The sequence below is a fragment of the Cebus imitator genome, unplaced genomic scaffold (genome assembly GCF_001604975.1).
Source record: "Cebus imitator isolate Cc_AM_T3 unplaced genomic scaffold, Cebus_imitator-1.0 Scaffold175, whole genome shotgun sequence".
NCBI classification, from domain to species: domain Eukaryota; kingdom Metazoa; phylum Chordata; class Mammalia; order Primates; family Cebidae; genus Cebus; species Cebus imitator.
In genome coordinates, this window is record NW_016107490.1 from 3,765,921 (window position 1) to 3,778,511 (window position 12,591).

The 12,591-nt window shown below is 38.7% G+C and overlaps 1 protein-coding gene across 8 annotated transcripts in view; it reads left to right on the forward strand.

Moving 5' to 3' along the window:
• The window catches only part of KIAA1841 (KIAA1841 ortholog), a 62,656-nt gene that overhangs the window by 19,222 nt on the left and 30,843 nt on the right, over nucleotides 1-12,591 (forward strand). For 6 of the 8 annotated variants that reach the window (XR_005202877.1, XM_017545001.2, XM_037744463.1 and 3 more), the window contains 4 exons: nucleotides 2,292-2,378; nucleotides 2,491-2,601; nucleotides 7,002-7,125; nucleotides 12,200-12,352. Coding sequence is in view for 7 of the 8 variants with exons in the window: in XM_017545001.2 (XP_017400490.1) it covers nucleotides 2,292-2,378; nucleotides 2,491-2,601; nucleotides 7,002-7,125; nucleotides 12,200-12,352 (475 nt within the window). In the remaining variant the exon portion in view is untranslated. The remainder of the gene's footprint in view (nucleotides 1-2,291; nucleotides 2,379-2,490; nucleotides 2,602-7,001; nucleotides 7,126-12,199; nucleotides 12,353-12,591) is intronic. The other 2 variants (XM_037744461.1, XM_037744462.1) reach the window with 2 other exon arrangements.

A 12,591-nucleotide genomic window follows, 5' to 3' on the forward strand; every position in this document is an offset into this window, starting at 1 on the left:
TGAGACAGAGCTCTTGTCACCCAGGCTGGAATGCAATCGTGTGATCACGGCTCACTGCAACCTCTGCCTCCCGGGTTCAAGCAATTCTTCTACCTCAGCCTTCCAAATAGCTTGCACTGTGGGCACCCACCACCACACCCAGCTAATTTTTGTATTTTTAGTAGAGACGGGGTTTCATCATGCTGGCCAGGCTGGTCTTGAACTCCTGATCTCAGGTGATCTGCCCTCCTCACCCTCCCAAAGTGCTGAGATTACAGGCATGAGCCACCGCATCCAGCCAGCACACTGTCTTAGTTATGATAGCCTTGTAATAATTTTTGGTACCTGGTAATTTAAATTCTCAACTTGAGAATTTAACTACAGTCTTAATAGTCAAGACTGTAGTCTTGACTATTAAGTTCTTGGCATTTCTATATGAATTTGATAATCAGCTTGCCCATTTTCTCTTTCTCACAAACATATAAAGCTGCTGGAATTTGGGATTAATGTATAAACCTGCTGGAATTTGGGATTAATGTAAACTGTAGATCAATTTGGGAAGATTTAACATTTTAATAATACTGTTTCTTTCAATCCATGAATATGGTATAACCTTTCATTAATTTGAATCCTCCTTAATTTAACTAGTGCCTTGTACAAAGTTTTCAATGTAGAGATATTTTTTCTTATCTATTTTATTTTATTTTTTGAGATAGGATCTCAGTCACCCAAGCTGGAGTGTGGTGGTGCAGTCATGGCTTATTGTAGCCTCCAACTCCTGGGCTCAAGCATCCTCCCACCTTGACCTCCCAAAGTTTTAGAATTACAGGTGTGAGTCACCATACCCCCTTTTTAAAATTAAATTTATTCCTAGGTATTTAAAATTGGTTGGTGCTGTTGTGACTGCTACTCTATTTTATTTTCTAATTGTTAGCAAGATAGTATTGATAAAGACTACCCAGTATTTAGAGATTCAACAGAGGAGAAGTAGCCAGTAAGAGCCTGAGAAGGAGGAGCAAGTGAAGTAGAAGCGAAGGCAGAAGGAAAGAAGGTCTCCAAGGGAAGATATGTTTAAGTGGCCAAATGTGTGAAATCCTGCTATCACATAGAGTAAGATGGGGATAGAAATGTGACCAAATGGATTTAGAAAACTTTTTTCCAAGTGTTTTACTTTGAATGATTGCTGAAAAAAATTAGCAGTAGCTATTAGGGATAGGTAGCCTCAAGAGAGGACTTTTTTTTTAAGAAGGGAGATACTAGAGTATGTGTATATGCTGATCAGAATGATCCATTAGGAATAAATTAATAATGCAGAGGATTATTCAATAATTTAATCGTTAAGGGGAATGAGACAGGGAGGAATTATCCAAGAACTAATAACTGATAACAGGAATGGAATTATAAATCCAGATTTGGCTTTTAATAGCAGAAGACCTTACACAAGGAAAAATGGAGACAGGTAGGATATACATTTGGAATTAAAGACATACTTAGAAGACTCAAATTCGGTTATATTATGCACAATAATAGTTAATGTTTATTGAATGGTTACAACTATATTTGGTACCCTTTAAAAATATCACTTAACCCTCATAAAATTTTATGAGATTGGACATACTAACCACACTTTATAGTTGAGAAAACAAGGTTCAAAGAGGTTAAATAAGTTGCTAAAGATCTTATACCTAGTTATTGGTAGGTTTGGGTTGTTAAATTCTCAAAATCTTTAATCTTGGATATTCCAGTAACAAAGGACTAAAAGAGGTCGGGCAAGGTGGCTCAAACCTATAATCCCAGCACTTTGGGAGGCCAAAGCAGGAGGATTACTTGAAGGCCAGGAGTCTGAGACCAGCCTGGGCAACATAGCCAACCCCCACCTCTAGAGACTTTTTTTTTTTTTTAATTAGCTGAGTGTAGTGGCACACACTTGTAGTCCTAGCTACTTGGGAGGCTGATGTGGAAGATCACCTGACCCCAGGAGTTTGAGGCCCTGGAGTCTGAAGCACGACTGCACTCCAGCCTGGGTGATGGAGCAAGACCCTGTCTCTAAAAAAATAAAATAAAATGCAATTTGAAAATGACTAAAAGATAGCTATTTATCAATCTTATTTTTTGTGACAAAATAGATGATTGATCAAGCAGTTCTTCGGTAAGTTTATTACTTAGAACACTAAAAATCTATTACAAACTCCCAAAGAGAGCCACTAAGGATTTATTAACCCTATTTTACAAATGCAAAGACAGGTTTGTTTATTTTCATCACTATAAAGTAAATGTAGAAAATTAATATTTTGGTCATTTGTTGTTAATAGCAAACTTTTTTGTAAGAAGATTGAAAGACTATTTGATCCTGAGTACTTGAATCCAGATTCTCGCAGTAATGCAGCAACATTGTATAGGTATGGTAACATGTTTTTTCTTTCGGTATGCTTTATAATGCAGCTATATTCTTTAATTCACTACATTTACATTCTTCTTCCTGGATGTTTTTTGTATCTTCTTTGTTTATAGATGCTGTTTGTGTAAGAAACTTTTAACAAAAGAAACAGAAAGAAGAATTCCTTGTATTCCTGGAAAAATCAATGTGGATCGACATGGAAATATTGTCTATATTCACATAAGGTGTCGTGAAGATAAAATACAGATTTTTTTTTAATGTGAATTTCTAGCATATTTATTAAAATGTAACTCCTTTTATAAGAAATGGGATAACATCTTTTCTGCATGTAATCCAGCTTTCATTTAGAAAAATACTACTTTCAAAACAAGATAGTTGTCAGTACATTTTATTTACTGGGTAAATTTCATAATGTTTTAAACATTAAAATGATAAAAATTTTTGTATATTAATCTTGAAAGATATTCTGGTCAGTGCCATTAAAATGCTTTCTTTTCACTAACAGATTTTAGTTATCTGTACAAATGTTATATTGAATTTTACAAGAGAACCAAGTTTACTTTCAGGTAAATTTTGGTGAGTGAGAAGAATTGTCTTTAACGTTGGATTTTCTGTCATCTATTTGTTCTTCATACTTTAATAGTATTTCATTAATACATAGGCCAGGCATGGTGGCTCACACCTGTAATCCCAGCACTTTGGGAGGCCAAGGCAGATGTATTACTTGAGGTGAGGAGTTTGAGACCAGCCTGACCAACATGGTGAAACCCCATCTCTACTAAATACAAAAAATTAGCTGGGCATGGTGGTGCGTGCCTGTAGTCCCAGCTCTACTCAGGAGGCTGAGGCAGGGGAATTGCTTGAACCTGAGAGGCAGAGGTTGCAGTGAGCTGAGATTGTGCCATTGCACTTCCAGCCTGGTGATAGAGCAGGGCTCTGTCTCAAAAAAATAAAAATAAAAATTAGCTGGGCATGGAGGTACGCACCTGTAATCCCAGCTACTTGGGAGGCTGAGGCAGGAGAATCACTTGAATCCGGGAGCAGAGGTTGCAGTGTGCCGAGATCATGACATTGCACTCCAGCCTGGCAACAAGAGTGAAGCTCCATCTCAAAATACATGCATACATACATACATTTTTCTCTTTATGTTCAAAACAAGTTCTCATTCTGAGTTGAGGGTGGGTGTTGTAACTTGGTATAATGTCTCAGAAAAGCAGAAACTTTAAAATGTGTATTCTTTGACAACATCCTTCATCCAGTATCATTCAGGCTGAAATGCAGTGGTGTGATCATAGCTCACCACAGCCTTGAACTCCTGGGTGCAAGAGATCTTCTTGCATGTATTCTCAGCATTTTGGAAGGCTGAGGTGAGAGGATTATTTGATGCCAGGAGTTTGAGACCAACCTGGGCAACATAGCCAGACCCTGTCTCTACAAACAGTTTAAAAATTACCTGAGCATGGTGGCACACATCTGTAGTCCTACCTAGGAGACTGAGGTAGGAGAATCATTTGATCCCAGGAGTTTGAGGTTGCAATGCTAGGATCATGCCACTGAACTGAAGTCTGAACTACAGAGCAAGACCTTGTTTCTTAAAAAGAAAGTTATAAAAAAGTATATACATACATAAAAGTTGTTAGTGGTTAAAATAATGTTCACTAAAATGTTAACTGTGGTGTTACCTTTCAGTGATAGTATTACAGATGATTTTAGTACTTTTCTTTTTTCTGTATTACAAATTTATAGCACATACTTTTATAAAAGAAAACCTACAAATGTTAAATTTCATATATATATATTTACACACACACATATATATTTGTGCCCGGCAAATTTCATATTTTAAACATTAACACAGAAATACAGAACAGCACTTAATTTGGCCCTAGTATTAATAGTACAGTTGGCCAGGCACAGTGGATCACACCTGTAATCCCAGCATTTTGGGAGGCTGAGGCAAGTGGATCACAAGGTCAGGATATTGAGACCATTCTGGCTAACACAGTGAAACACTGTCTCTAGTAAAAATACAAAAAATTAGCTGGGCATGGTGGCACACACCTGTAGTCCCAGCTACTCAGGAGGCTGGGGCAGGAGAATTGCTTGAACCTGAGAGATAGAGGTTGCAGTGAGCCGAGATTGTACCACTGCACTCCAGCCTGGGTGACAAGAGCAAGACTTTGTCTCAAAAAAAAAAAAAAATACTACAGTCAACTTTGAAATATTTCATTTTTCTTTCAGTACAGTAATCAAGGAATTTTCATTAGTTATTGTAAGTATTTTATGGAATTTTATTTTGCTTTTGTCTTGAGACTTGATTTACCTTTGGAAAATTACTTCCATTCTGACAACAATACCTATTAGTAGTATGTGAAAAAAGTAATTGATATTAACCTCAATATCCATTTTTGATGTTTTATTCAAAGTATTTTCTTACAAGTCAGCAGTTGATGTATAATTTTTTTCTTAGCTCACAGTCTCTCTGTGTTGCTCAGGGTGGGGTACAGAGGTGCGATCATAGCTCACTGCAGCCTTGAACTCCTAGGGTCTCAAGCAATCGTCGCACATCAGCCTCCTGAGCTAGGACCATGGCTGCATGCTACCGCATCTGGCAACCTGACAATTGTGTGTGTGTGTGTGTGTGTGTGTGTGTGTGTGTGTGTGTGTGTGTGTGTTTGTGCGCGCGCGCATGCGCGCACACGCGCACGCACGTGTGCATGTGTACATGTCTGTTTGCGTGCGCACATGTGCACATGGTTTCACTGTGTTGCCAAGGTTGGTCTTCAACTCCTGGCCTCAAGTCTCAAATGATCCTCCCAATTAAACTGCTCAAAGTGCTAAGGTTACAGGTGTGAGCTACCATTCCTGCAGATGTATACATATTACTTTTTTATTTTTTTATTATTTTATTTTATTTTTTAAAGACAGGCTTTCACCATGTTGATTAGGCTGGTCCTGAACTCCCGACCTCAGGTGATCCGCCTGCCTTGGCCTCCAAAGTGCTTGGATTACAGGCATGAGCCACCACGCCCGGCCTACATATTTCTTTTAAGACAAATGTGCCCATGTAAGTTGGAGTAACATCATGATGCTTTATTTGTTGAGCTAAGCACAAAACCAGAAAAAGTTAGAAAATATTAAAATAAAGACTTAGTATCAGGCCAGTAATCCCAGCAGTTTGGGAGGCTGAGTCAGGAGGATTGCTTAAGGGCAGGAGTTTAAGACCAGCCTGGGCAACATAGCAAGACCCCCATCTCTACAAAAAAAAAATGTTTTAAATTAGCCAGATGTAGGCCAGGCGCGGTGGCTCATGCCTGCAATCCCAGCACTTTGGAAGGCTGAGGCAAGTGGATCTCCTGAGGTCAAGAGCCAGCCTGGCCAACATGGTGAAATCCCATCTCTACTAAAATTACAGAAATTAGCCAGGCGTGGTGGCATGCGCCTGTAGTCTCAGCTACTTGGGAGGCTGAGGCAGGGGAATCACTTGAACCCAAGGGGGCAGAGGTTGCAGACAGCCGAGATCGCACTACTTCACTCCAGCCTGGGCAAAAGAGCGAAACTCCAGCTCAGGGAAAAAAAAAAAGTTACCCAGGTGTGATGACGCATGCCTGTTATCCCAGCTACTCAGGAGGCTGAGGTGGGAGGATCACTTGAGCCAAATGAGCTATGATAGTTGCACCACTGCACTCCAGACTGGGTGACAGAGTAAGAAACTGTCTCAAAAAAAAAAAAAAAAAGAGTTGCATATGACCATAGCAAATATGGTTTTGAGCCTTTGCTATTTTTTGAATTTATGTTACTTAATTTAAAAATGTGTATTACCAAGACCTGATTGTATATTCCGTATTGTTCAATTACTAAAAAAAACTACTTGAAAATAGTGCAAAATACTAGTACATTAATGAAATGTTATTAGTAATTCATTAGTGACATAAAGTACTAATGCAATAATGATTCTAATGTTTAGAATTACCTGTAACTAGTAACTTGTCTTATAACATAGGCAGTTAGAATAAAGTTTCCATTTAACGTATGCCTAATTCCCAACTGTTGGCCTGTTCCAACTATATTTAATTTGTAATTCTTTATCTGACTTTGCAAAATAATTTGGTGTTCAATCATTCATACCTCTTCCTGTTGTCCACAAAATATACAAACTCCCAAATGAAATTTAACCTACCTTTCAGTGTAGTCCACATCATAGTCATCATTAGGGAATATTCTTGGAAATATGCCACAACTTTAAAAACATTTGTTTAAAACAAATTGTTTAGGCTGGGCATGGTGGCTCACACCTGTAATCCCAGCACTTTCAGGGCAAAAGGCAGGTGGATCACTTAAGGTCAGGAGACCAGCCTGACTAACATGGTGAAACCCCATCTCCACTAAAAATACAAAATTAGCCAGGCGTGGTGGCACACACCTGTAATCCCAGCTGCTAGGGAGGCTAAGGCAGGAGAATTGCTTGAATCCTGGAGGTGGAGGTTGCATTGAGCTGAAATCATGCCATTACACTCCAACCTAGGCAACAAGAGGAAAATTTCATCTCAAAAAAGATAATAAATAAATAAATAAAACAAATTGTTTATATCACTTGCTTGTAAAATTGAGGCTCTTTCCCCAGAGATAAGACGTGGGATGTTCATGAGTATTTGAATAGTCTTTTCGAAGAATTAAAATCTTGGAGAGATGTATACTGGCGATTGTGGGGAACAGTCAATTGGCTGACTTGTTCAAGATGTTATCAGGTAAGATTTTTGTTTAAATATCCTGCTCTACAAACATTGAGAGCAAGATTCTTGTGATATCTGCTGTTTAATTAATATGTTTAAACATGTTTGGACAATATCCAACATCTTTTTAAAGAAACTAATGGCACCTGGGCATGGTGGCTCACGCCTGTAATCCCAGCACATTTAGAGGCTAGGTAGGGCAGGCAGATTCCTTTAGCCCAGGAGTTCAAGACCAGCCTGGTCAACATAGTGAGGCTCTTTCATCTCTTAAAAAAATAAAACTAGTTGGGTACGGTGGCTCACTCCTGTAATCCCAGCACTTTGGGGAGGCCAAGGTGGGCAGATCACGAGATCAGGACATCAGGACATCAAGACTATCCTGGCTAACACGGTGAAACCCCATCTCTACTAAAAATACAAAAAATTAGCTGGGCATCGTGGTGGGCGCCGGTAGTCCCAGCTACTTGGAGGCTGAGGCAGGAGAATCACTTGAACCAGGAGGCGGATGTTGTAATGAGCCAAGATCATGCCACTTCACTCCAGCCTAAGTGACAGCGAGATTCTGTCTCAAATAAATAAATAAATAAATAAATAAATAAAACTAGTGGCAAAAGCAATGGTGCTGTTAAACATTGCTTGCATCTGGTTTAATTTCTCTTGCCATGTTTCTTCTTTTTTTTATTTCCATTCCTGAAACAATCAAAGGCTTGTTGAATTTTTAGAAAAGTAACAGGGTTTAATTGATCAAATCCAGTTTTTCAATGAAAAAAATTATAAAAAATCCTTATTGCCTTCACTTGGTTCCAGCCAACTATTTTCTCTGTTGTCCCATACATTTCTAGAAATTCAGAAGCACCTTTGCAGATAGGATGCTATTGATATGTGCCTTTGTTGTTATAACAATTTTGTTCCCAAAAAGTTTTTTTTATAAATGTCTATAGTAAAAGCATAAGAAAACTTACTGCTTGTAGGAACCTATAATAAACCCTTTTATGGAATAAATAGGCTTTTCTAAGTCACAGTCATTCCTAATTAATCTTATGTATAAATGCAGTTTTCTACATAAAATTTCTTTTGAATCCCTGAAGTTTTCCTCTCCCCAGTAATTTTCCCCTCTCACTTGGGTAATGATTTTCAATAGAGGGAAGGAAGAACAGCTTGTCAGAATCTTTAGAGTGGGATTTTAAGCTACTTAAGGCCCACTCAATGGGTTCTATGTTCCCACAATTTTTATAAGTCAGGTTTGTTGAAGTATTATTTATATATAGTAAAATTCATCCTTTTTTTGAGGTTCAACAATGCACAGAACTGTGTAACAACCTCTGTAGTCAAAGCATGTAGCATTTCCATCATCCTACAAGAAATTCTTTGTGCCCCTCTTTAGTCAATTCTTTCTTCCACCCTAGCCTCTGATAACCACTGGTCTGTTTTCTCTATTTATGTTTTGCCTTTTTCAGAATGTCATATAAATAGAATCATATAGCATTTAGTTTTTTGAATCTAGCTTCTTTCACTTCGAAAAATGTATGTAAAATCTATCCATGTTGTTTTATAAATTAGTTTGTTCTTTTTTATGGCTAAGTAGTAGTCTATTGTATGACTGTATCACGTGTGTTCAGACATTCACCACTTGGAGGATATTTGTAGTGTTCTAGTGTGGGACCATTATGAAGAAAGCTGCTATAACATTTTCATACAGGTTTTCCTGTGAACATAGGTTTTTATTTCTCATGGATGTATTTATTTCTCTCGTTTTTTTTGAGACGGAGTTTTGCTCTTGTTGCCCAAGGTGGATGCAATGGTGCAATCTCAGCTCACTGCAACCTCTGCCTCCCTATTCAAGCGATTCTCCTGCCTCAGCCTCCTGAATAGCTGGGATTACAGACACGTGCCACCACACCCAGCTAATTTTTTGTATTTTTAGTAGAAACAGGGTTTCACCATGTTAGCCAGGCTGGTCTCAAAACTCCTGACCTCAGGTAATCCATCTGCCTCGGCCGCCCAGAGTGCTGGGATTACAGGCATGAGCCACTGCACCTGTCCTCCTTATTACCTAGGAGCAGGATTGCTGGTTTGTATGTTATTTTAACACTTACCATGCCTAACAGTTTTCCAGAGTCCCAGAACCATTTTTCATTCCTACCAGCTACATATGAGAGTTATCGTTGTGTAATATCTCAGTAGCAATTGATATTGTCAGGTTTGGGTTTTTTTGTTAATCTAATAGGTATGTAGAGGACCTCCTTACAACCAAATAGTCACTTATAAGCAGCGATATCAAGCTTTTAAAATCTGACTTGCTCAACATGTCAGAATGCAAAAACTTTGAGAGATTAGTTTCCTCTTCTTTTCAGCAAATTGAATATTGATTTGTGATATTGAGTATTTATTACGGAGCTCATAAACTCATAAAATAGTTTATATACAGAATATTGTGTAGAAGAGAACGTGTACCACATAGTTTTTATAGGGTCTTAAATTTTTATAATTAAAAACCATTATATGAACATCATAATTGAAACTAACAACTAAAAATTCTGAATTATAGACGTTTTACATGCATTTATGTTAAAGATCAGTGCTTATCAAATCTCCGCAACTTCAGTACATCATAATAATAATAGAAAAAAAAGATCAGTGCTTAAAATTGTTAATGTTGTGTTTTTACTTGAATTATTTTATTAACTTGTTTTTTTTGTTTGTTTGTTTGTTTTTGAGACAGAGTCTTGTTCTGTCGCCAGGTGCCAGGCTGGAGTGCAGTGGCGTGATCTCAGCTCACTGCAACCTCCACCTCCCGGGTTCAAGCAATACTCCTGCCTCAGCTTCCTGAGTAGCTGGGACTATAGGCGTGTGCCACCATGCCCAGCTAATTTTTGTATTTTTTAGTAGAGATGGGGTTTTACCATGTTGGTCAGGGTGGCCTCGATCTCTTGACCTTGTGATCTGCCTGCCTGGGCCTCCTGAAGTGCTGGGATTACAGGCATGAGCCGCTGCACCCAGCCAACTTTTTTTTTTTTTTTTTTTTTTTAACCTGTCCTCACTCAGAGTCCCTCTCTTTCCCTGACAGGACCCTTTTCAGGATTTCCCCTTCTTAGAGTCTCCCCCAGTAAGGAACTCTCTCAACAAGGGCCCACTCCTGGTGCAATGCTATAGCTTTTCATCCCATCTCAGAGGCCCCCCAAAAGAAACAAGTGGTCAGAGTACCAGTCAGGGTACCTCCCAAAAGTCCAGTGATCTCTCCAACGTGCAGTCCAAGGTATAACTCTTTCACCTCTTCTGGTCCTTTATCCAACAGGGATTAATAATATTACCCATTTAGGTATTTCTTCACCCCAGGCCTTGTGGGATCACCCTAAATCATTCAGCGGTACTGCCCCTTCTTAAAATACACCACCACCACTCACACAGGATCTCCACCCAGAAACAATGACATCTGGGATCTTTCCCCAGTCCCCTGGCATAGTGGTGTTTCTTACAAACTTTCTACCTGCCACTGGCTAATGGAATTGCCCTCTCAATGGCTCCCTCAACCATGACACAAAAAGCCCAATACTCACTTCCTTTCTCTCAGGAAAAAATGGTTTTACTTTCTCAAGATCTCCTGCCTTCAAAGCCCAACATTATCATCCACCAATGGTGCCCCCTGTGCAGGCCCAAAAGTCTTGTCCCCTCTAGGTCTGAGTAAGGTATCATCTACTCAAGGATGCTCTCTCTACCCCAGAAGGCTAAAAGAATCCAACCTTCAGAGCCCCGTAGAATCTCTGAATTCAATAATCTCACCACTCAGAGCCTCAGTTTCCCTTCTCCAAACCAACTCCTGGTACTCAGATCCATCCCAACCAACCTTTTCTCAGAGCTGGTGGCACTACCTGTGTCTACTGCCTAGCCCAGTGGTTTTTCTCATCACAAGCAGCACCTGTGTCCACTGAAACTCCTTAGACAGTGTTTGCACCAGTTCTTCTTTTAATTTTTTCCTGAGATGGGATCTTGCTATGTTGCCCAAACTGGCCTCGATTTCCTAGGTTTAAGCAATCCTACCTCAGCCTTCCTAGTAGCTGGAGTGACAGGTGTGTACCATCGCACCTGGCCCTATTTTCCCAACTTATAAACATTTGAAACCTGATGGTTAATTTTATTATTAAACCTTGATAAGCTTTTGTCAAAATTTTTCAAAGCCAATGATTCAAAGTTATGTCATAGTTTTTATTAATATTGATGCTAAATATTTACCTTAAAAATGTATCAAGGGGCCAGGCATGGTGGCTCACGCTTGTAATCCCAGAACTTTGGGAGGCTGAGGTGGGCAGATCACCTGAGGGCAGGAGTTCAGGACCAGTCTGACCAACATGGCAAAACCCTGTCTCTACTAAAAATACAAAAATTAGCCAGGTATGATGGTGGGCACCTGTAATCCAGCTACTTCGGAGGCTGAGGCAGGAGAATCGCTTCAATCCAGGAGGCAGAGATTGCAGTGAGCCAAGATAGCACCACTTCACTCCAGTCTGGGCAACAGAGCGAGACTCTGTCTCAAAAAAAAAAAGAAATGCATCAAGGAGTAACCAAATGAAGCAGAATTTTATTTTTCTTTGGAAAACATTTGAGATGATTGTCCGGTTGTAAAATTGGAAGTATATCAAGATCAGTTTAATTCATCTGAAATTTGCTTAAGGTGATTTCATGTTTTGCTGTCTAATAGTTTTATTCAGGTAGAATTACACACCATAAAATTTACTCATTTTATTTTTTTATATTTTTTTAAGTTAGGTTGTGTTCAGGATTTACTTTTTAAATTTGTAATTCAGTTTTTTTTTTTTTTTTTTTTGTAAATTTAGAGCTGCACAGTCATCACCATCATCCAATTTTAGCGCATTTCCATCACCTCACAAAGATCCCTTGTGCCCATTTGCTGCTATTCCATATTATAACCTCCAGCCCCTGGCAACCACTAATCTACTTTGTGTCGGTATAGATAGGCTTTTTTCTGCATATTTCATATAAATGGAACATATAATATTTAGTCTTAAGTATTTTTGAAATGTATAATTTTGTTGTGGAAATAATAGTTGGTTTTATCTGTTTCTTTATTCAGGCCTTTCTTTGTATTGAATTTTCACATTGTCAGTACCACTCAGAAACAGTGGTTTATCCTTCTGCAGCAAGTTCAGTGAATACTGTTGGCACTGGAATTTATCCCTGCTGTAACCAAAAGGTTCTTCGGTTTGATCCTACTCAGCCTACAAAGGTGAATTTTGAATGTTGCCCTTTTGTAGCTACAGTTTTTAAAGTATAACAGTAATACATTAATGTATAAAACACTTCAAACAATACACAAATAAGTATAGGAAGAAGTTCCTCTTCATAGCACTCCCGATTTTCCATCTCAGAGATAATCACTGTTAATTATTTCCTTTCAGACCTTCTTTTGTACCTTTCTGGCACAAATTATATATGTTTTTTTTTGTTTTGTTTTTTGGAGGTTTT